At 33.7% G+C, this 26258-nt stretch overlaps 1 protein-coding gene across 17 annotated transcripts in view; it reads left to right on the top strand.

The window, feature by feature from the left end:
- Positions 1–511: 511 nt before the first annotated feature.
- LOC149772736 (uncharacterized) overlaps positions 512–26258 on the top strand; it is a 98319-nt gene continuing 72572 nt past the window's right edge. For 15 of the 17 annotated variants that reach the window (XM_089947406.1, XM_089947417.1, XM_089947421.1 and 12 more), the window contains exons 1-2: positions 512–622; positions 16735–16812. In XM_089947406.1, coding sequence (XP_089803532.1) covers positions 16802–16812 — 11 coding nt within the window. In that variant the 5' untranslated portion in view covers positions 512–622; positions 16735–16801. Of the gene's footprint in view, positions 623–911; positions 1147–16734; positions 16813–26258 lie in introns of those variants that run through there. The other 2 variants (XM_089947408.1, XM_089947407.1) reach the window with 2 other exon arrangements.

A 26258-nucleotide genomic window follows, 5' to 3' on the forward strand; every position in this document is an offset into this window, starting at 1 on the left:
AAACTCCTCAGACCCTCCTCAACCCGGCTAAAATACAAACAACCAATATTATATTATACTTCTGGATTAACCCTGGTCATAATATGGAAATGCGTTTCAATACGCATGTACAGTTTGAAGTTGTGTTTGTATGTGGTTCTATATGCAGCAGTCACTGTAGGTAAAATGTGTTAATGAATGGTAATTTATATATATATATATATATATATATATATATATATATATATATATATATATATATATATATATATATATATATATATATATATATATATATATATATATATATATATATATATTATTATTATTATTATTATTATTATTATTATTAATTCTTGACTTGATGTACAATATAAATATACGACAAAATTAACAATCCCTGGTATCTAGCACAACCGGCTAGCAATTGCACAATGCTAAGTATTTATCCAGTCTTCTATTATAAAGATGTATTAGACAGGACTATAATAAACACATGTTTACCTTCTGCTCGGCAAACAAGGAAGTAAATTGAAGCGCCAGTTTAAACTGGATTCTTTGTTGGACATAGTAGAGTGTTTTCAAGCATTTACACAAAGTAGTGACACCCAGTGGTTGGATACAGGGATTAATAACGCTCGAGGTATGGTTAGATTATATATTCATTTCACCTCTTGAACAAACGTTGTATATTCTTAGTTACAGATATCATTTAAGAGCTGTTGTTCTTAGGTTAAACACCACTTAATCAGTATACGATAGGCTATGAATGGCCGTCAGTATATTTAGCGGAGGAAGAAACCGAGATGACCTCGACAGGAACAACTGACACTAGAGGCCGACCGAAACTAAATTTCTGGTTTCGGCCGAAAACGAAACCAGACCGAAAGTTATAAATTGACTTTTAGCCGAAACCGAAAGTTTAACAACACCTTCGGCCGAAATCGAAACCGAAAGATAAACCGAAGTTGCCGAACACAAGATTTATTAAACAGGCCTGGGTTATGATGCAATGCTACACTTCAACAACTGAGTAGGGTAACATGTCGACAACGATCAAGTCCAAGCCCATGACGCACTTATCAATTCGCTGAACTACAACGTGGTCATCAGGCCAGACCATACTGCTCTCGACCATTGATGTCAAGGACGTAAGCACAAAATTCGGTAATGCATGTTTATTCGCTTTCTCTTCCATCATCATCTTTTTCAAGGCACGCTCTGCTCCGTCGGTCATGGACCTCTTGAGATACCTACCATGGAGCTCCTTGTGACAGCTAGCCAGATGACCTTTCAAGCCTGAAACTGTCTGAAGTCTTGGTTTATCGCTGCCAAGTGATAACAGTTTGTTGCATTCTTTGCACTGCGCCTTGCTTGCATCAGAATAGATTTTTGTGAAGTAATCCCACACTGCATTTTCGACATTCTTTGCGGTGAATAACTAATCCGTTTATTATTAACTTCAATTTTCTACTTCACACAGATTAATTCGCTACAGTTTAACTAACTGAAATTATCAATATTGTCAGACTTCGAAATCTCTGTATTCAACACGCGAGTAGACTGAAATGCAACAGTGCCTAGAATTGCCTAGCGCCGACTGACCGGCCGACAAGCATAGTAATAGACGCAGCACTAGCGTTGCATTCTGAAAGTTAAAATAGATCTTTGGCTGATGACCGAAAGTCAATATCAGTTTCGACCGAAACCGAAAGCTAACCGAAAGCTAACTTTTTGGCTTCGGCCGAAATCGAAACTATGCTGAAAGAGACCATTTGCCAACTTTCGGCGCCGAAAAAGAAACCGAAACCGAATTTCGGTCGGCCTCTAACACACTGCTGGCAAGATTTCACAGATTTTAACACACGAACAGAGGTGAGATGATGGCTAGGAGGAGAGGTCGAGCGTCTTATACTACTCTGCTTAACCGAGGCGCAAATCAAGTAGAAAACGGATTGGGGGAGGCACTGTAAACAAAACGATAAAACCTAACCCGAAGTAAATCTAAGTCCACGAATTCCACAACTTAACAAATACAATTAGACATGTATAATTTAGGAAGAACTTAGGACAATGTCCCACTCAGTTAAGGATACTTCTCAATTTTTTTCTTTTTTATGCTACAGGCCTACGCTTAAAGATGCATTATCATTACCTGTATTTTTTGTACGAACATATCATCGAACATGTACTGTTTCTTGTACCCGTGTATAGTAAATACTGATTTAGAGCTAACAAGGTAAGTTATCAAAGCTGTTTTAGGGGGATATCCACATTTTGTGACGCGTGAAATAATTATAGATTAGAGTGTTTGAATTCTTGGATAATCTGCTAAGTACGACTGGGCGGACTTGACATGTTCATGTACTTTGAGGTGAGGCGAAAGCATTCAGTGGTAAAACACACCGTAGTTTATTCATTATGTATTGATTTTTTTGAAATTATAAAGATGTTTAAACGAATTTAAACGAATAATATTAAGGCGGATACACATATGTTTTAACAGAAACCTTGTTCAAATTATTTGTTTGACTTATTTGTGCATAACTATCAAATATGATCTGGTGACTCGATTTTGACTTGTCAAGTAGCAAAACGTATTGGGTCATGTATGTACTTATCATCACCCTATATGTACTTAAAAACGTCCAGTAGGTAGAATATTCATTGAATCACTCCACGCAATGCATTTGCATAGATGAAAATAATTTTAAACCATTCAGAGGGCAACATGATAAAACTAATTATTGTATATGCCATATAGTGAAACATGAATAAGTATTATATAACCCACAGAAGGCAACATGATACTCATAATTTATGCATATCCAATATAAAAAATAAACATCATGTTAATTAGTATATACCCCATAGATATAGCGCCAGAAAGGCTGAACAGACCACTTGCTGGAAAGTCCATTTACGGAAAATAAAGCTTCATACAAAAAATAAAAAATATAAGGCCAATAACTTCAAGCCAAAACCTCTAACAAAAACCGAGAGTTTCTCTAATTGGATTAGTTCATTTTTTTTACTCTATCCTTGTTGTTCGTGTTTTTCAAAATTTGTGTGTGTTTGTTTACCTTTCGGAAACTCATTTGTGGTCACACTCTTCCTGCTGCTGTATTGAGCGAGTAACTGAATCATTATTATATCAGTCTCTCAACCAAATATTGTAGCAAAACCTATATGATATCGAAATCGAGGATTATTAAAATAAAATAATGGAATCGATTTATTATAGCCCAAGAGGATATTGGAAAGGTAGAGCAGCGATTAGTAAACTTGCTGATGCAGCAAATGTCACACGTTCTGTTGCTGAAAATTGGTTAGCATGACAGGCATTATAGCTAATTTATCTACCACCGCCTAAACACATTCAGTACCCACATTTTATGTCAGCACTCCGAATGAAGTTCATCAAGCAGATATTTTGTTTTTACCATATGATATTATTAAAATTGGTAAACGTCAATCACGTACATACGAATACGCGTTGAATATCGTTGACGTTGCAAGTAGATATAAAGAAGCGGAACCACCATCAACTAAAACAGCAGCTGAAGTTGTGTCTGCTTTCGAACCAATTTATCAACGAAAACTCTTGCGATAGCGACGGTTGCTACAGGTTAATCCTGGTAAGGACTTTCTTGGTGCAGTTTCATCTCTGATGAAAAACATGACGTCAGAATTAGAAGAGGTCATGCTTCAATTCATCGTGATCAGCAAATTGTTGAACGATTTAATCGAACAGTAGCTGACCGGTTATTTGGATATCAATATGCGAAGGAAATGATTCAAAAAGACTAGAGATCTCGTGAATGGGATGCTAGATTACCAAGTGTGATAGCTGCGTTAAAGAATGAAAGTACTCGTGCGATTTCTATGAAAACTATTAATGCACTTATAAAAAAATATATACCAATACAACAACATTTCTTTTCACAACCAGTACTAGGTAATGTGACTGTACGGTATTTGTATGAACCTGGTGAACTTGAAGGTGGTAAAATAAGAGCGACTGATCCTATTTGGAGTATTACGACACATAAAATTTCCAGCGTGGTAAGAACCACGGGTAGACCTATAATCTACATATTAGATTCAACTATTCCTCAACGTGGAATTGTATTTGAACAATTGCAAGTAATTCCTGAAGACACTCAGTTACCACCGCATTCACTTCTGACTAGCACCTCGACGTAGATTACATTCAATACAGGTCACCATCAGATTTTCGCGTGTTTGACCAACACTACTATTAATTCTGTTTATGGTAAATTGTCATGGATTATTATTTGAATTCTGCCACAACATTACTGTGTTACATATTGCACTATTATTATTTTGCTGTTGTTTCAGCGTCATGATAAATTCAACATTGAGATTAAAGTCACGTTTATATTTTGTGTCACACTGTTTATAATTAACCAATCTTTTTTCTTACTACATCATTATCAATAACATCATCGCTATTGCCAGCAGTTTCTGTGAAGTCTATGATAACCCTGCGCAGCTGAGATATTCCTCTGTTCTCAAGACATTGTGAGATAAACTAATTTGACCATTCGATACGATCATCAACAATCGAAATATTAGTATCAGGAAAAGTTAATCCTTGCGACGAGTGAATCGTTATAGCATATTCTAGAGTCCACGGAGTTTTGTCTATCGTTAACGCACTCTTAACAACACCGACAGGAAATAAAACAACATCATTTAACACAAGATTTTGTTTCTCTGACGATCCTGGTATATTAACTTCAATATTTTGTCGTCGCGTATCTGCTGGTCCATAACACAATGGTACAGGTAGATTTGATTTTTTTATGTAAAAAAACTAATTGTTATTGAAGTGTATCACGAACTATATTTCTACTTGCAACTATTAAATCATCTCGTCTCCATAAATTCTAAAATTTGTTTATATATGTTTCTGAAATTATCTCACGCATTATTTTGCACTGAATTTTATTTGGAATGATGTATATATTTATAAAATAATGAACTGCGAAAATATCTGATGAACTGAATTCTGAAAAAATTATTTGTGATTTTTAATAACTACAACAACTAAAATTTGAAGAGAGAGATACACTACCAGTAGAATACATTTTCATAAGGCTGATTCAGCAATCTATGTTCCAGTCCTTGGCGACAGTCAAAGATACAAAAGTTGAAAAATTCGTATATCCCTCACGCGCTATTGAAAAATTACATCAGAATTAGCTCACAAATACGAAACGGAAAAAATTCTTAAAACACGTGTGAGGCAGTTGAGAAAGATTATGTCTGATCGTGAAAATGAAGGCAGTGTCAGTGACCGTTCTGATTATGAAAGTGAAAGTTATGGCAACTTTGTCTGGTGTAACGGATTGTGAAATGAAAACAATGGCAAAATTACTAGTGATTATAAAAGTGTTAACACCAAATAATAACATGATTATAATATTTATTCTGATTCAGATTTACTTGCATTCAGATTATAAAATTTATTCTGATTTATATTTATTTTTATTCAGATTACAATATTTAGTCTGATTCAGATTACAATATTTACTATGATTCAGATTATGATATTTATTCTTATTCAGATTTATTAAATTCTGATAATATTTATTCTGATTCAGATTTTTATTTGAAAATTTAGATTATATTTATTCTGATTCTGATTTATTTATGACATGAATATTTATTCTGATTCGGTCCTATAATTATTATATTTAGTAACATTTACCCCAACTAATCATGAAATCAGTCCTATAATTATTATATTTAGTAACATTTACCCCAACTAATCATGAAATCAGTCCTATAATTATTATATTTAGTAACATTTACCCCAACTAATCATGAAATCAGTCCTATAATTATTATATTTAGTAACATTTACCCCAACTAATCATGAAATCAGTCCTATAATTATTATATTTAGTAACATTTACCCCAACTAATCATGAAATTAGTCCTATAATTATTATATTTAGTAACATTTACCCCAACTAATCATGAAATTAGTCCTATAATTATTTTATTTTTAGTAACATTTACCCCAACTAATCATGAAATTAGTCCTATAATTATTATATTTAGTAACATTTACCCCAACTAATCATGAAATTAGTCCTATAATTATTATTTTTGTAACATTTACCCCATCAAATTATAAAATCAGTCCTATAATTATTATTTTTGTAACATTTACCCCAACAAATTCGATAATCAGTGAAAAATATGATTTTTTTAGTTTTATTCAGATTATAATATTTATTCAGATTATAATATTTATTCTGATTTTTATATTTATTCTTATTATAATAATATTTATTCTGATTCTGAAAATAATATGTTTTATTCAGATTATAGTATTTGTTATCCAATTTTCTGTTTTCAGTAAGATTTTACCAATTTCGTGTACGATAAACCCCATCAAATTATAAAATCTGACTGATTTTCACAATTCCGAGTACCATATATCCCATTAAATTATAAAATAACTCCTATAATTAAAACTTTAAGTATCATTTACCCTCTCAAATTATAAAATCAGTCATATAATTATTAATTTAAGTACTTTTTACCCCAATGAATTATAAGGTCTAACTGATTTTTACAATTTCGAGTACCATATACCCCATCAAATTCAATAACCAGTGAAGAAAAAGATTATATTATTTATTCTGATAATAATCTTCATTCAGATTATAATATTTATTCAGATAATATATATATATATATATATATATATATATATATATATATATATATTCAGATTATACTATTTATTCGAATTCAGCTTTTTTTCAAATTCAGATTATAACATGTATTATGTAATTTTCTGTCTTCAGTAATATTTTAACAATTTAGAGTACCATATTCCCCATCAAATTATAAAATCTGACTGATTTTCATAATTATGAGTGCCATATACCCCATCAAATTATAACATCTGACTGATGTTTTAATTGTATGTACCATATACATGCAATCGGGACGAGAATTAGCAAAAATAAATTATGTTACAATAAGGTTATTTGTTGTTTTGTAAAATAATTATCATTATGTAATTTTTTATCTTTTTTGTTTTTGCTGAGATTTTTATTATTTTGAGTATTATTTACCACATCAATTTGATGAAATTGTTTAATAATCTGATTTAATTTGGGTAATATACCCATAATTTGATGAAATAGTTTGAGAATCTGATTAAATTTTGGTAATATACCTATCAATTTGATGAAATTAACCATAAATCTGAGATAATATTAATAGCAATAAAATCATTGAACATAAAATTGTTAATAAAATTGATTAATAATCTGATCTAATTTGGGTAACATTCCCATCAAATTGATGAAATTGTTTGATCATCTGAAACAATTATGGGTAATATCTCCATGAAATTATAAAACCTGAATGATTTTAACAATTTCGAGTACCATTCACCGCATGAAATTATAAAATCTAACCAATTTTCGTTATTTTGAGGTACTTGAGGTGTACATGTATATAAAATATTTCCTTGTTGAGCCTGACCAAAATTTTCAAGATCTATTTGATAACTGCCATCGATTTCTTCACATACAAGATTAACTGCAATGGTTGGTGTTATATGTACAATTCCTGGTAAAATATGATGGATGCCACATTATGGCTTATGGTTATGTCTGAGAATAGCTGCTGGTGGTGCTATTTTTCTCCGTGACTTGATGATTTTAGGAAAATTTTCATTGATGAGATCGTTGACTGATTTCTTTATTCGTCAGTATTAAATCCTGGCAGTACAAATTGTAGCAATTGTTCTTTAGTTATTTTATAATGATTAAGAAATATTGTCGAGTGACGTAGAGATTTGATGATTTGCCGATTAATAAACTAGAGATCCGATGTAACATTGTTTAGATGTTGTATCGTTTCAATGATTTGCTGCGTTGCATCTTCAGAATAAAATTGTGTTATACTAGAAAATAAATTTCGTAGAACACCGAGTACACGTGCGTGTTCATATTTCATATCGGCGGAGAAAAAAAAATTGATAAATATTTCGCTAACAACTAATTTATAACACCAGGTGGAATAAAATAATCGATCGCAATATTTACTATAATGAAATAAATACGATTAGTAATATCATCACTGTAAAAAAAAAATATTTAGTGTAAAAATCATCTCGCTTTGTTTCGGATGATCATTGATAACCAGGTGGAATTTCTGGCCATCCTAAAACACTCCGGATCGACGATTGATAAATATCTACAGCGTAATCTAGCGAATTTATTTATATCGCAGCTGATAACGTTAGTTCGTGAACATTAGTAGTATTTTAGATTCTCTATCTGTTATAGATATACTTCTGAGCTGGAAATCTTCGTTGGTTTGTTCAATTTGATAGTTGCCTGTGGGATTATCAACAACGTCCCAATCCGGAGTTCCATCTGTTTTTTTTTTATATACGAAAATACCAAAGAAGTATTTGCTGCTAATCCCTCAAACGATTTTGATCTAATATTTGGCCACCTATGATATACTCGTAATAGTGCTATCGCTATTTCGTCCGCTGGAATTGCAGTTGGAAAGTTGACGCTAAATTCAGGATTAGTCGAACTTGCTGATATCATCGTTGTTTTTGACGGAGTTATATTAACGACGATCTATTGTAGTAAATCGTTCGGTATTACATTATTATTATTATTATTATTATTATTATTATTATTATCATTATTATTATTATTATTATTATTATTATTATTATTATTATTATTTAAATCTTGCGTAGATTCTATCATAGTCATTACTTCTTTGTAAATCTTAATTATCTCCATAAACTCAAGATCTGATATTTTTCCATCATTGAGGCTTGATGATATCATCAAAGATAATTTTGGAGTTTGCTAGCCTCGATGAGCGTACGTTTGTTATATATTCACGCAATTTTGTATTTGTACATGTAAATATTTTTTCAGTGATATTAAGAAAACCAGCAATTGTTGTTGCAGCTGGAACACAAATTGTTATAATTGCTGGTGATGTCATGGTTATGGTTTGATAAAAATACGCCGGTTCAAGCGATAACAGCAGGCGCCACATACACAATTATGTCAGCAACAACTACACGTCGTTTTTTTACTTTTACGTATACTCGTCAACAATACTTTTGAGTTTTGTTTGCCACTCACATGCTTGGTTGCATCTGAAATGCTGTACGCTGATTGGAAGTTTAATTATATTTTAATTAGGTTGTAATTTAGCTACTAATTGAAGATACCAATAGTCAATCAAGCCAAGTTTTTTTATTGGGGTTCCACTACATATGTTTCATCGTCGTGTGGCTCCAACATCAGTAACATTGATCCAGAGGATCAAGTTAGTGGATAACGCCGTGGTATTATGGTGGATATTATAAACGTTGTAACGTCAAGTACTGAGAACTTGTATATACTAGTAACCTCATCGCGATGTTTGATACATTTATTAAGTGGTGACCATAATGCTTGTCCAGACGATAATGTATGTACTACACTGTCTGTATTTTTTTATGTCAGAGAGCTTAATATCAACAACTACTGGTGTTCCCAAATAATCATCAATAACTCCATTTACCCTTTTGTGAAAATGTTAAAATGTACATGATAATTATAATCAGATTTAAATGTGGTTATTGCATCATTAAATTAAACTAACGAGTTCATCATTGGAAGGTTCTTATGATCGATGCATTTCTTCGTTACAGCGACATTGTCTGTTTCTGATTCTCAAGACCAGTAATTTTATAATTAGACATATTGCGAGAACAAATTATTCTATCACCGCATTTTTGTACTCGACCACGAATATTATCTGATATCGTTGACATAGTAATACCAGGTTTAAGATGTCATTACAGTCAAACACAGCTACGCTATTTTCAGTTACTCCGTTAATTCTAACGATACTATCTCGGAATGAAAGATTATTTGTTTTTAATTGTCTTTGCTTGTCTTGAAATATAACCACTTATTTTGGATCTACATTTGCAAGAATAAATAGTTGAGACATTTCATCACTAATCTGTTTACTTACATTTTCATGAGTTATTCTGTCGGATATTTGCTTTTATTTGGACGAAGATCTTCCGTAAATATCAACCATTATTCTTTAACATATGTTTAAAATGACGGTGGGTGGTCATACCGTCCACTTGTATAATCGTGCACGAATTTTTGAGGTGGTATAGTTGATGATGACACAGCGTCGAGTACAGAACTTACTTCACGGCCACATATTGGCAGATCGGTTACTGTTTGTGTTGTTAATGCTGAATATCAGACTGGAATATTTTGCACAGCGACTTTATCGCCGCGGACATATTTTAAAAATTCTTTTGGTGGCACCAACAGATACGAATCAAAATAAACAATTCCACTTTGATCAATCGAGATGCAACCCAATGAGTACCTAGACCAGAAATTCCATCGAGATTAATGAAGCCTGTTTCAACAAGGTTTGGCTGTTTTGGTAATTGGTCACGCATAAAACACCTCTGAAATGTTTTATATTTCATTTTTAGCAGCATCAAGTAAATAAAAGTTGGACATAGGAAGATTCAGCGAAGTGTTCCTGGAAATCCCAGTCCTTTTCCGTGCCAATAATGGGTTCCTGGTAAACTTAGACCCATTCCATTTTTAGAAGTCGTTATTCCTTTCCTATTTCTTTTTTTATTGCCATTCCAACAGCAGTTCTTACAGCACCAAGTGCAGTAGAGTTTGCAACAGCTGGGGCTGCAGCGGCTATTAACGCTAGTATAGCTGCAAGAAGTGAAAATATACCACCCGTTTTAATTGCGTCCTTAATGGCACCAGCAGCAAAATTAAATTTACCACCGGTGTTTGATTATTTGGCGTCATTGAAGTGCCTTAGTTGACGTTCTGACAATGATTATTTTGACCACTTGTGATCTGACATTATTTTTAGTGATATTTTTATTCCACAGTTTTTTGCTGATTTCGAATGTAGCTTTTTAATCTCACCATGTGGAAGACTGACACTAACAAGATCATATAAAATTATAATATCATGAGCGATTAATTTACATGTTTTCTACTGTGGCATCACTAACTCTCACTCGTCCGCCAGTACCTTCAAGTAACATTGTTTTGTCTAAAAGGATAACTGCGATTGCTCTGTAAGTATATAGACTTCCTTTATTCATTGGAGCTCGATAATGTATATCCTGACTGATTGTCTAATTAAATCCAGGTGTTCCAGAGAAAAGTAATAAATCGGATAAATCGTTGTAAAATCCAGCTGTATTATTTGTAAACCGGAATCAACATTTTGGTCACATCCCATGAATGTCATAAAACGATGATATACACACGCTACATGATTTGATCAAAATTTAACAATATATCTTCAGATTGATCTTGATGTCCATTTATTCTTAAATAAATTTCACTTAGTTTTTCAAATGTCATTGGACTACGGTCTTGAGAGTTGAATCTCGTAACATCTTGAAAAGCAATACATAAATATCGTGGTGCAGAAACACCTTGATGTGATGCTATATGCCATGTAATAAAACCGTCAACTACACTTTGAACACTATCCGTAGTCATCGTCAACCACGATAATAATGATTTGCCACCTGAATCAATACATGAAAGTAATTTCTGTTCTTCAGCAAGTGATGGAGTCATTACCGGCATCCACAACGGAAGTTTAAATATTACTCTAAAACCAGCAACTGCACCACCTTTACGCCATATCACATTATTATCATCACCCTTTCTCACAAGTACAATTGTATGCTTGGCTCCGGAAATGACCTTTCTAGCATTTCTTCAAAATCCAAAAATATGTGACAACGGAAATGAGCATGCAAATCTTTTACGATCACCTTTCAGCATTCATCGACGTGTTGTAAATCATAAGTTGTGATTTCAGTTGGTGCTCTGTAACATTGAAAATGCAGCGCCGGGTCTGTCTATCATTCCAGATGGTTGTGGATTAGTCGCACTATCCCGTGTTACTTCTACTTTAAGATATTTTTTTTCATCAGGTTGGTCAAAATTATCCTTGACAAACATTATTGACGGATCAGCTGATCTTGTGTAATCATCTGAATATCTTGCCATAACTAATATCATTGTGACAACGTCAGCATTATCTTGAATTGTATATAGGACTTCTGAATAACGCCATGATGCCATTATTAAGAAAACCAACTCTGATATCAACACCCTACGGTGTATTAGTGACGAGGTCTGTTGCAAGTTATCCTCCTGTCTCAATAAACTCTTCAGCGGGTAAGAAATATCTGCTTGTATCCTCAATTTGCAGTTCACTTCGACCACGCTGATTTGGATGTTGTGCTTCATAAGAATAATACTGATAATCACGCACAGATCCATCTTTGAGAACTGGTGCGTCCATGTAAAACGCTGATCGGATATACGCTTGAAAATTTTATTATAGTTATTATCGTCTAAAACGAAGACCACTTCCTGCTATCAAACTTGTATTTATATTTTTGTTCTGCTTCACTAGCCAACTCTGCTAGATTTTGATTGCAACTTGATTTATTATTTTACTGACGTTTGCAGGCATAACTTCGGCACTGAGTAATTTTACTGATTGCCGTTTTCGTTGTATTAATTGTGCTAGTCTTTCCTTGATTGTCGAGAATGCGCAAATAACTTTATCATAAACAACGTCAATCGCATTTATTGGTAATTGCTTTGCAACCGGTAATGCTTTTGGGGCTATCATTCTAAACAGACCCTGAACAACATCACCGAGTCCATCTCCGTATATCGCTATGTACTTTGGTAATCGTGAATGTATCACCCTGACCATTACAGGTCCACGCTGAGCAGTATGTACGATCACCTTATTTTATTGTCACTAAACTAATTACATACCGTCAATCACTGTGGCAATCATCATGATTTTATCAATGAGAGACCGATAATCATTAATGTCCATGATACTGCCTGTAAATAATGTTTGACAAATATCAACTGCTTCAATAATAATGTGTGGAGAATCATTGCCAACACGTTTTCCTCCAGTCAGAATTTATAATCGTTCAACATCGACAACAACGTTGCTAGAACATGGAGTAATAAGACCGCTATCTCTGGTACCTGTACCAAGACCACTTCAGGTTGTTTCTTCTCCCTCAATACGAGGTGATCTGAATGGCGAATTCCTTTGTGATAATGTATCCTCAGGTAATATCGCTCATTCAACCTCTCCGATTTGTTTCTCAAAATTTGCATGTTCAGCTTTATAGTTATCAGTGATTTTAGATATATCACGGGACTTTCAAATGCAAGTGGAACCCAATTTCTTTCAGACCACTGGCGATGTTTGGATCTAATAATTTGTCGCGATCTGGATATCAAGTTGCGGAAACCGCTATAGTTATATCTCGAAGTAGTCTACGACCTTCTTCGGTAAATCGGGCTGGTGGTTTTGGTTTTGGTTTGATGCAACAACATCCTTCGCATCGCCGATCTCCTAATGAATTTTGCTAATAACCTTAATTAATGGTTGTATATCCTATGGTAATTGTGGTTGAACTGCAGATATGTCAGCTTTGTTTTCTTAGTTCTTTCTGCTATGTTTCCAGTTGATTTAGCAGTGTTTGCATCAACAAGGGAAGAAGATTTTTGGTAGCCTTTCTAACAAGTTAAATAATTATTCTGCTCCTTCGGTAAATTCCACCAAAGACTTCTGACGAGCTAGTAGTTGTTGCTTGACAGAATCACGGACTGGAAGCTATTTCTTGATTGCTTCCAGTCGGACTCGAGCTAATCTATCTGTGTGAGATTCCATTATTGATATAATAATGATTTAATTATTCCACACCCACACAGCAGCAGGAAGGGTGAAACCACAAATGAGTTTGCGAAAGGTAAACAAAACACAGACAACTTTTGAAAAGACATGAACGACAAAGATAGAGTAATAAAATGAATTAACCCAATTAAAGAAACTTTCTGTTTTCGTAAGAGGCTTCGGTTTGATGTTATTGACCTTATATTTTTCATTTTTCGTATGAAGCTTTATTTTTCGTAAATGGACTCTCCAGCTAATGGTATATTCACCCTCACTGTTGCTGATGTCAACATGATAATGACACCAATTATATATCCCATAGATGTCAATATGTGAATGACAATTTTTGTATGTCGGATATAGGTTAACACGTGAATGATAATTATTATATATCCCACAGACGGAAATATGAAAATACCGATTATTATATATCTCATAGATATAGGTGTCAGCATGTGAATGACAAAATATTATATACCCTGTTCGTACCGTTTTAAGACGACAATTATTCAACAATGGAAACACTTCAATTCATTAGTCTGTAATTTTGCCGTCTGCTGTGTTGTAAACTATACTCCATGAGTTAATATTTACACTATACAAAGTGAGGTTCCAAACGTAGGTGATAAAAAGAGTTTGTGAATGTGTATGTGTGTGTTTGAGAGAGAGAGAGAGAGAGAGAGAGAGAGAGAGAGAGAGAGAGGTGGTGGAAAATTGGTAGCTTAAGGGTATAAATGGTTTCAATTACAAAGGTTAGGATTGATGAATTGTATGGACTGTTTAAATTGTCAAGCTTAATCCGGTGTCTAAATTCAGTGATTATTTTTAGCATTATTATTCACTACATTCACATAGCGAAATTAGATTAATGATGTTACATGATTAACAAAATCATAAATGAAAGATATTTACTTTCCCTTCCCTATCTTCTTTTACTTCTGAAACTTAGTTCAAAATTAGTTGTACTCAACCCATTTTTATTACATTCATGCCCACTATGATAACTATCAGGTTAAAATGTAGAGTTCATATAACCGAATGAATGTAATAACCCTCCAAACTTTGGCGTAAAGGAAATTCATGAAATTTGGTGAACTGAGTGAGGGACAGACTAACTGACGGTCGTACACACAATCGGGCTAATGGAGGTAGGGAGAGATGGAAATGAGCACACACAATATTTTAGAGAAAAGGTTTCCATCATCGTTATTTAGATGTCTGATAACTGAAAACTATTTTGCATTTAATTTATTATTTTGCTAAAATATCTTCATTACACTTGATAGTTTACAACGTAAATTTCAGCTTTGAAATAATTAAACATTATGTGTTTAATACCCACCTTATGAAATTAATATCATACTGGTCAGTGAAATACACGTAAATAACCATAAGAATTAAATCTGGTTCACAAGTTTTCAGTTTATTAAATTCTTTTAAATGCATCCAGAATCCTCATCATAAATCAAACATTTTGTATCAATACTATGATTGTATATAAGTTACCTCTTGACGCAAACCATATTGTATAAATTGAAGATAGATTGTATTAGGTATGTGATACCCGATATGCAGTCCTGTACACGTTAGCAATGCATTTGTTTTGTTTATATTGAGAAGTTTAATGCTACAAAATGATGTTAATGTATAAAATGATGGTGCGACGAATTTGTAATAACGTGTTTGACTTTGTTTCTGTTTTATTTTCCTTAATCTTAGAAAAGGAAGTAATATGTAGTAATACTAATCTTATCGAATAAATGTGACACTGAAAACTACGTGCAAGTTTTCCAAAGGGTAAAATTTCATATTAACGTATAATTCCTTCAGAAAAATGCAAGGTGGGACTTGACCCCTCTACATTATAAGAAGCGTGCGAATACGAGTTAGATGTTCTAGATATTGATAAATTCCAATTACAAGTTTAAAATCATTTTAAAAACAATGTGTACGAATAATTATATCCAATAATTATTCAAGATAATTGGCTGTTTTGTTCTCACCGTGAGGCTCCTATCGTCTTGTCGTTCGTATAAACGTTTCTTTTACCGACAGCATCCTCACCTCAAAAATGACGTCATCTCCACTCCTACCTTTCCACACATCCCGGTCGGAGAAAAGATCCAATTCTTCGCTGAAGAATGGGACAGGACTTTCCACGGTGACCCAATAATTAGACAAGTGGTTCTCGAGGGACTCTGCATCATTTGCCTCACTGATCTTCTTCTGCCTAGAGTCTCAACAGTTATAAATGTTCCAACGAACCCATTCGAACCACCTTTCGCTAAGAAATAAAAAGCCGCTCTAGAAAAGGGCAGTAGAGCACGGTCTAAACATAAATTCTCTGGGTTTAATTCCGGACGTTTCATGATCGCAACGATAAAACGGCACTTTGCGTCCGGTAATTTACATAAGCGCCATCAATCAATTCATTCACGCCCTTTAATTCTCAATGGAAACACCATGGCTCACTTTGAATGCCGTCCAAAAGGGAGACCTCGCCATCAGTACGGAATTAAAAGATGAAATCTCGTCTTTCCCTAAACACAAGGTTTCCAGCCAGGAAATGTCTGCTATTCGCCAACATCGTATTCAAATTCAACGTACTCACATTGGGACACAATATCAGCCACTGTGACTTCACTCTTCTGAGGAAATGAGTAACGGCGCATAACCTAATCATGTATACGGTATTAACGTCAGGTTACCTGTGCAACATCCTGCAAAACACCAGATGAGTTATATATTAAGACACGACATGATAACCTTTGCGTCACTGCATACCATTCAGTCCTAGTATTTTTTAAAATTTCGTACATAACTAGGTCAGTCATCAAACGTAGTGAAACATTCGTTTAAAGGTACAATTTGAGCCATCGATTATCAGGTTAGATCAATAACTTAGATTATTTATACATACATTTTATATTACAGAAAGGATAAACAAACTGAGATCCAGCCTCCTAATATAGATATGACTGAAACAATATGATTCGAAACCATGGACGACGGGTATGTTCAATATATATTGCTTACATAGTATTTGTTCAAAGGATAGCTAATTGCACTCTAATGATGTTGTCATTCTCTCGGCATCTAACCGAAATATGTCTTTGCACTGCGTCGGATATATAAGCTAAGCACATATTGGGTGTGCATGGATCTATTTTCTTTTAAAAACTTGTAATGATTCTCTTGGTGTAGTAAACATAATCTAGAACAAAACGACTGTGATATGGAACACCACTATAATTTTTCCAAAGTGTAAGAATTTCCGACTAAATATATAATTTATTTAAGAGAGGCAAGCTGATACTAGATCAAAGTCATCCTTCTAAAATTATTTATTTAAATTACGAGACCTGTATCATTACAATAAACCTTGACTGTACAAAGTCATGCTAATGTTTCACGACAAGCGCAGTTGACATTTTATAGTTATTTCCTAATCGTTTGAAAGATATCGATGTCTATGTATATTAATGCAAGTTATCCAATATTATTGATATCATTAACAATGATACATCAATATTACTATTCAGTATATATTAGTCGACCTAATACTCCGTGTATAAACTTCCATTTGCAGTAATGATTTCAACATTGCAATGTGTGAGAACTCGTTGTAAATATTAAGTAGGACCAAACAATACCAATACAATTTTCAAAATTGCCAATTACAAACCAACTGCGTACTCGTTTAAACAAGCACGCCTCGTGACGATGTGGTCAAAGTTTCTGGCATTGTTTAATATTGCATGCCTTCAATATATTGATTAGTTATTGCAACACAGTGCAACTTGCGTGTAAATATACTGTTTGAACCATCGAAAGTCAGATTGGATTAGTAACTGCCATTATGTCATTGGTATGTATTGCAGTGAGGAAGGACAAAATGAGATACATCTACCTAATACAGAAATGATTGAAACCGTAGAATTCCAAACCATGAAGGACGCGTTAGAGCAGCATAAAGTGAATAGATAGTTTTGGTTCAAACCATCTATTCGTTGATCAAAAAGATGCAGTCATTTTCTACGCATCTAACTAAAATGTGTCTTTGCAAATGGTCAAAGAAATAAAATCAACATGGTTTAGACTTGCCGAGTGTTCATTTCTTTTGGAAACGTTTATAGCTTCTTTTAGTGTAGACAAAATGACCTAGAAGAAAGGAAAATACATTAACACTGCGTTTCTCTATCCACTGAGAAATAATTTCAGACTGATTGTATAATTCATTAAAAAGAGGTCAAGTTGAAAATATATTATTCAGAACCTAGAGTCTTCTGTATTTAAAGCGCGGAAATGCAATTTAAAATTTGAAAACATTGACATTGAAACAGAAAAAGATTAAGATTATTCTAATCACAATTACGTCAATTAATCAGTATAGATACATGGTTGTTATGTTCACAACGTAAAATTACAACACGGCAGTGTTCCATAAAGTATCTAAAGATCCTATATTTTATACGTTTTAGAGGATATACAAATCATCCAAAAGATAGTAGAGACGACAAGAGCAAACTCGAATGAAAGTTTACACGAGACACTTATTAATTACGTTTTTATGAAAGTTTTGGTCACGTTTATTAAAGTCCTATAGTGCTTCTAATACGGGTGCGTTTTGATTTTATTGATATATTTCATTTTCCGCCACTTGTGTCTCTTCCTGGTCATTCGGGAGTATCAGTACAGTTGTATGTACAGTTTGTCGCGCTTGGTAATTATTGAAACGTACTGATCACGTCCAAGTACCATTTGGTTGTTGTAGAGGATGACATCACTGTTTGGGCCATTTTGCACAAAGAGATTCCAGTCGTTTAAACCTATTGCTACCTGCATTCTGGAGTTCATCGTTGATTTGTGTCCTGCCTTAGGCTGTCCCAACACTCATTTTAGGTGACTAGGTGCAACTGTGACTGGCGGTGGTGATATTTAATATACTTAGATATGCAAATTTTAAATTTAATACGCCCCATTATATGGCATCAATTAACGAGATGTACTATCCACGATACAGTGCTTTTCTGAAGACTTTTCACAAGTTTCTTTTTGTTCTCAGTAGCCATGACACTCGATGATCAATAAGTGTGACTTTTGTGACGTTGTCATTATTGGCCATTCACACTACAAATAAGGCATTGTTGCCTCTTCTGCAATGTGGTAGCACCATCTTCTTTATCAGCAGTGCTTAATGTGTTTGGCAATCACAGGTAGTTTATCTGTACCTCTGTATATAAGCATTGCCTTTGTGATCAAAACGGTAGGCATTAATTAAAGTTAGAAAATCCTATGATACTAAGCTAAATTTTACCTCGTTGGTTCTGATTTCTCGCTGCCTTAAATTTCTATTCATTCAAATATTCTTACTATATGTAACCATGCACTATTGCAGATATGTTAAGCTGACTTTTGTCAATTAGTATTGACTAATTACGTCAGTCCTGGGGCATTCTAAATGAACGTTTATCATAGTTGCATCATTTTGGATTATGCTGTTATTTTAAGTTCTTTTTTGCTAATCAACATGTCTGATCTCCAATCTACGCTGTCGTTTCATTGGTTTACCTACAACAATGGTCCAATATATGTTAGCTTCTGTTTCTCTCACATAACATTGCAAATTGTCTCTCCTTTTGATCCGTGCTTTCGGTATATTTACGTTGATTGGTCTTGAACTGTTTGTCTTGTTCAACTGACTTACATTGTACTACATGTATTCGCCAACTGAGGAAACGAAGCAGTTTACACTTCCTTTGCGTGCGTCATATTTTCGTTGCACATGGAAGGAAATCGTCACCAAAGCTGACCTCCATTTCCAGACCAAAATGCTTCCGAAATAAATGTAGTCAAACTTTACCAGTTTTGGGTCACTGAGAACGAAAATTATTCTAATAATTGTTGATTAGGTCTTGTTTTAAAGACATGATACTGGGTCAGTATATGCGACCCTTAACTTGTGAATTTCGGAAGATAAGTGAGTTATAAATGGAAGGGATCTCAATTTAAACAAGAAATGACTAATATACACCCTTGGTTGGAGTGGTTTGGACAGTACTTGTTTTTTTAGGCAAAACAAGGAATGATGCAATCTCAAGCTGATATTGCGTCATTCATGTTATGAATTGCATCATGTTATCCCCATAATTCCTGGATGATGCACTCATAACTAAGTTTATATTACTCTTCTGAACAAATTGTCCTATATCAGCTGTAGAAATCATAGGGTGTCATGCTGTCTTATTTGTCAGTGTTTGATTTTGCAAAGGGACACATTTCTGTTTAGCCGAATTGGACAGTGATGCCTCGTACATGTGTAAACAATTTATATAACTTCAGCTATGTTTGTGGTGAAGTGACTTTTGCAGTATAAGCACTATGGTTAAGAAAGCCTATCACCTTTATTGTGGCTGCAAAATTGGAGATCAGGACAAGCGGTGGCCCTCATACATCTGCTGAAACACTTGTGCACCACATCTTTGCCAGTGGTTGAACAGGAAAAGGAAATTTATGCCTTTTGCATGGCCAATGATTTGGAGAGAGCAAACGGATCATATCAGGACTTGTTATTTCTGCATGGTGCCTCCAGCTGGGAAAGGTGTGACAAAGTAGAAAAAGTAGGCTGTGCATTATCCAAACATTCCATCAACAATACGTCTAGTACCCCACGAAGAAGGACTGCCGGTCTGATGCACCAGATTCATTCTCACTTGAGGCAGACGAGAAAGAGGAAGAGGATGACACTTCTATTCCTGAAACATCAATGTCACATGACACATATTTTGTGCTATCCTCATCTGAACCATACCTCATAACACAAGGTGAACTCAGTGACATTGTCAGGGATTTGGAACTATCCAAGAGTAGGGCAGAGCTGCTGGGTTTTGACTACAGCAGTGAAGTCTCCTGGTAGTTGGTGTTAGGTTTCAAGGTTATGTGTCCGTCAAAAGGATCTTGTCCCATTCTTCTTCATGGAAGGTGATATCGTAGAATACAACAACATCGATAGTGTGATGGCAGCCCTCAACCTTGTTCATTTTCTAGATGAGTGGAGACTGTTCATTTGATTTCAAAGAAGAGTCCTCAATCTGTTGTGCTGAATAATAGCAATGTTTTGTCATCCATTCCAGTTGGTCATGCACTCCAGATGAAGGAAACCTATGAAAACATGTAATAACTTTTGAGGTGCATAAACTATGGATAACATCAGTAGCAGCTGTGCGGCGATTTGAAGGTTATTCCTCTCTTGTTTGGACGGCAGGCTGGATACACAAAATACTGCTGTTTTCAGTGCGAAAGGGAGAGTCGTGCTAGAGATTCCCATTACATCAAGAAGGACTGGCCACTCCGACAGTCATTGGATCCTGCGAGGAAAGCGTGTTCAGCTTCCACCACTGTTTGAATCACGGAATATTTGTTAACACCCTTGCACATCAAACTGGGCATGATGAAGAACTTTGTCAAGGTCATGGACAAACCACAAGCAGCATTCAAGTATCGAAGTTGAAAATGTCCATGCTTAAGTGAAGCTAAGATAATGCAAGATGTCTTTGTGGGTCCTCAGATTCGTAAACGTCGTCGAGATGATCACCATATACTGCGTGGCAAGGAAATGACGGGATGGGAAGTCATCCAGTTAGTGGCAACAGATTTTCTTGAAAACAACAAGGCAGACACCGAAAACGGAGTTAGTGGGAAACCCTCTCAAGGCACACAAAACCTTGGTTGTAACATGTCAATAAAGATACCTTTAGCTGATTTATTTTACCGTTTTGCTGTTTTAATGTGTTTCATAAACATAACAGGTGAAATCTTATCAAGTAATGCAACTATACACATATGCAAAGACCTAGGTTTACAATTTGTTATTAAAACTCTACTATCTACACAAAATATATAGACGTAAAATCTAAAAACTTAAATATCTTGCAATCAGTAGCCAATCAGTTGTTATAATTGTCATATTATAATTCAGCACATCAAATTCAATTATAAGTAGTACACTTTATCTCTGAAGCAGATGACTCCAATAAAAGTGTAGACTAGTGGTATCCTTGATATCCATAAACAGAGACACGAGGACAGGAATCAAGATCAGCGCAAGACAGAGAGGTTACATATACAGTACAGGCATCAATGCCAACGTATCAGTAGTAAGCCCATACCGCCACTTTATAAATGTTTGTAATCGTGAGTTGACGAATCTTATGGAATGGGATTCACTAGTGTATGTAGCTTCAGGTTTGAATGGAATCGGACGACAAATCAGGAGCTAGACCAAGTATGCAGGAACCTCCAGTGCCAGAAGCAGTGCAATAACCAGACTCTCGCTATCAAAGAGCACAGTTGTGTCACTGGCGACAAATCCTGTCTTTTATGGATTGGATATTGTGCCAAAAATAGAAAAGCATCAAAAGTTAATCCTTCATCACTAACGGCTCCAGTAATCCAACGTCTTCGCAGACTAACCATTGCATACCACTATATTTTAATTTGATGCTATTGCAGTGATTATTCAATCATTATCAATGCGAGTTGTTTCTATATTTTGCATATTTCTTGATAATGTACATATATCAACGTAGCCGTCTCTTTCTATCGTCGCTTGGTTATAACACTTTTCTTTCACTACTAGCGCCCAATACTCTGTATTTGTTTTCTTGACGCACTTAATTTCAGCTTGAATAGCTTTGATCAAGGATTGCCTTTTAGTTCTTCTTCGATATCGAAGATTAAGTTTTAAAGCACATCTCCATGGAGTAGTTAAATATTTGGCTTTATTCTCAGACTTCTGGAAAATATTGTGTACATGGTCCGCCAGATTCTGTTCAGAAACTAAAGGCAGACCCACTTAGGACAAAAGAATCTGCACATGGCATTCAGTGTGACTTACGTCTAGAGCGGCACTAAAGCAGATTCTTGATCTCTTGCATGAACATTTTCAGCGTCAGTTTAATTACATTTGCGAGATGATGATGGAGTGCCAGCTCTGATGTTCAGAACCTGCTAAGCAGACGGTTGTTCGTTTTAGGATAAATAGCATCAACTAGGCTAATTTCTACGGTTTACTTGGGATTAATTTTAGTTTAGAAGTGGTTCGATTCCTTTCACCATGAGGCAGAACATTTTGCCTATGTATTGGCTACTTTACCAGCACTCCCACCTTAGTTCATAGGTCAGTACAATGTTCGTTGGAACTGAGATCTTGAAAAATGCACAAATTCTCAAAGGCATAACGGCAGTGTCGGGAATTCGAACCTAAATGTTGTGTTAATGGCATCCCCCGTTACTCCTCCCTCCTATTTCTTATTATTATTGAATTGAAGTGAACATGCACTGTACCGTTTGCAATATAAATCGAGTAAGTCGAGTTATGCAAATCCATCTTTGCAAGTAGAGGAACCCCTATTATTACATATCTGATTATCGGGATTATTTAAATAATCATGAGTTAAAATCCTATGAAGACAAAATTGGTATCAATTGCAAAACGTAAGACAAACACGGGAAACATGCGGGATCGAACCGAGCATAGATCACAATAAATGCATAAAGCAGTACACGCTATATAAATATAATGACATTCGTGGCAGTTCCAAATGCAATATATTCACGATACTCAGCTTGTCATGTTTGTTAATTATTGAAAGTTTTACATGACAACTAAAGTAGCTACCTACCCATTATTAATAATATATTAACCACATTTATACATGGGACTTTTTCTCGATTTCTTTGTTATACATTTATCTATCAGGAACATCATTTAAAATACATTACCAAACCTTGCCTTCTTTAGTTCATTTATGCTTGTGGAAATATTATGTGTGATTTAGTTACTGAAAGTGCAAAAGCAGACAATTGGTCCAGGAACCACTCAGGGATTAATGTTTCGATAAACGGATTATACGAATATATATATATATATATATATATATATATATATATATATATATATATATATGTGTATATATACGTATATATATATATATATATATATATATATATATATATATATATATATATATATATATATATATATATATATATATATATATATATATACATATATACATATATGTATATATATATGTGTGTATATATATATATATATATATATATATATATATATATATATATATATATATATATATATATATATATATATATATATAAAACACCAACCCGTATAATGTGTGACCGGTTTCGCTTTATTGCTTTATTGATGGAAAAACAAAGATATGGAATAAAAACTTTGATGAAAGGCAATACTGCCATTTTGGACGAAGAACTTTTCTTTAAAAAAAACGGAATCTAACAAAGACGAGCTATTGTCAAGTCAACTTAAAAAGTTACAGAATTTACACAGAGAGAGAAACAATTTTCTAGGACAACGAGAAACATCATCATCGAAAACTACTCGAGAGAAATCAAAAATATATAATCAACAACCAAATGAATCAGCAGACGAAATTAACTTCATCAATGCCAAGAATAAACGTGCATTAAGTAAGAATCACACTCGGAATAAACAACAACCAATAAATGAAAATTAAATTGAACAAGCATCGCCAACATCAACAATAACCTATCAACCAAAGCACACAGAACAATTTATTAGACCCATTCAAAACAATTCCAAAAATGACCCAGCAAAGACCTTAATAGTCCCAGACACACAAAAGGCAAACTATGCAGATGCAGTAAGAAAGTGGGGCGAAGATAAAACTTATAGACCCATTCAAAACAATTCCAAGAATGATCAAGCGAAAATCTTAAGAGCTGCAGGCACACAAAAAGCAACCTATGCCGATGCAACAACAAGTGGGGCGAAGAAAATTGACACAGGAATCCAACATAACCGTAATATGAAAAATACAAAGACTAATGGAAAGCCTAAATGATCTGTTGCACACAATACAAACAGAAGAAAGAATAGGAGATGTATTAGATTACAAAACAAGAACAGATGCTATGAAAGAAAAGAAAAGAAAGCATGAAATCGAAAGAGGAAAAGAAACTGTGTTAAACTTTCTAAGCGAATTTTAACTAATAGCAAACTAATAGCAAACCCACACAAGGTTATTAAAGGACTAAGAATCTTAAACATTTCCTAATTAATTCTAAATCAGAAAAACATCATATAATAAAGGATCATCAGCTAAACCTAGATGTTCGCATCGTTCTTGTATTAATGAAAATTCTTCTTTATATAGTAATAATACAAAAGAAACTTTAATATGCGTTTTGATACTAATTGTGCAACATCAAATGTTATTTATTTGATAACATGCAAAACAAACGTGTCACCCAATGTATTGGACATACCAGTCAATACATATCTAAATGAATGAACCAAAATATATCAGATTTAAATAACTGTATCGATCAATCATTTTCATGTCATGTTGCCGCACATTTTTACAAGAGTTCCCATACTTTGCAAGATTTCTCCTTTCAACCTATTGTTATAGCTGATTCTGAGATGGAACGTCTGCTAATGGAAACCTATTGGATTCACCGTCTTAATACGGTATATACAAAAGGTCTAAATTCCAAAACACTATACGACATTCGTTAATCATTTTATTAAAATTATGTCCCATACTTATAATTAGTTAAGATTATTTTTATATTATTCTAATTTACAGAATAACGTCACTAGTGAAAGTATAAACTAATATCATAAGTTTACTAATTCTTTAAAAATGAAAGGCATTTTAAATTAATTCTCAGTATATTATGATTAATTATTTATAAAATAATTGATTATAAGTATTATGCACACCATAATTTTTTATTACACTCGTCAATAATATATCAAGATATCATATATTATTTGTATTTTTTCAGTTTTTTTAAGTTTCTATATTTTTTAAAATGAGTATGATACATAATAAAATATTAATAACATTGTTTATCTCTATTTATTCACACACATAGGTATATATATATATATATATATATATATATATATATATATATATATATATATATATATATATATATATATATATATATATATATATATATATATATACACATACACACCCATAAAATAATCTTAAGAGTTATTTAACATCGATATCCCCTGTATGCAAATAAAAATTATACATTTATACACGAAAGATAGACACCTGATTGATCCGATTCATGCAACGACAGTACTTGAGTTACATCAACAACGGATATCACGTTATATTTTGTAGATGCATATATATATATATATATATATATATATATATATATATATAAAAGATCAGTTCATCATAAATTACGTTTCTTAGCTAATCTGATGATTTTGACATTATTACGGAGACTCTTCGTAAACCTATTTGGTGTGAACAAATCGTTGAGGATAGGTAATGGTCGATATTCCAAAAAGTTGATTTTTATGCCATGTATAGATCTATCGATGTGTTGCCTTAAATGGATAGGGATATCAATATGTGTAA

This window comes from Sinohyriopsis cumingii, unplaced genomic scaffold (genome assembly GCF_028554795.1).
Source record: "Sinohyriopsis cumingii isolate HCF-2022 unplaced genomic scaffold, ASM2855479v2 utg001182l, whole genome shotgun sequence".
Classification (NCBI taxonomy): Eukaryota; Metazoa; Mollusca; class Bivalvia; order Unionida; family Unionidae; genus Sinohyriopsis; species Sinohyriopsis cumingii.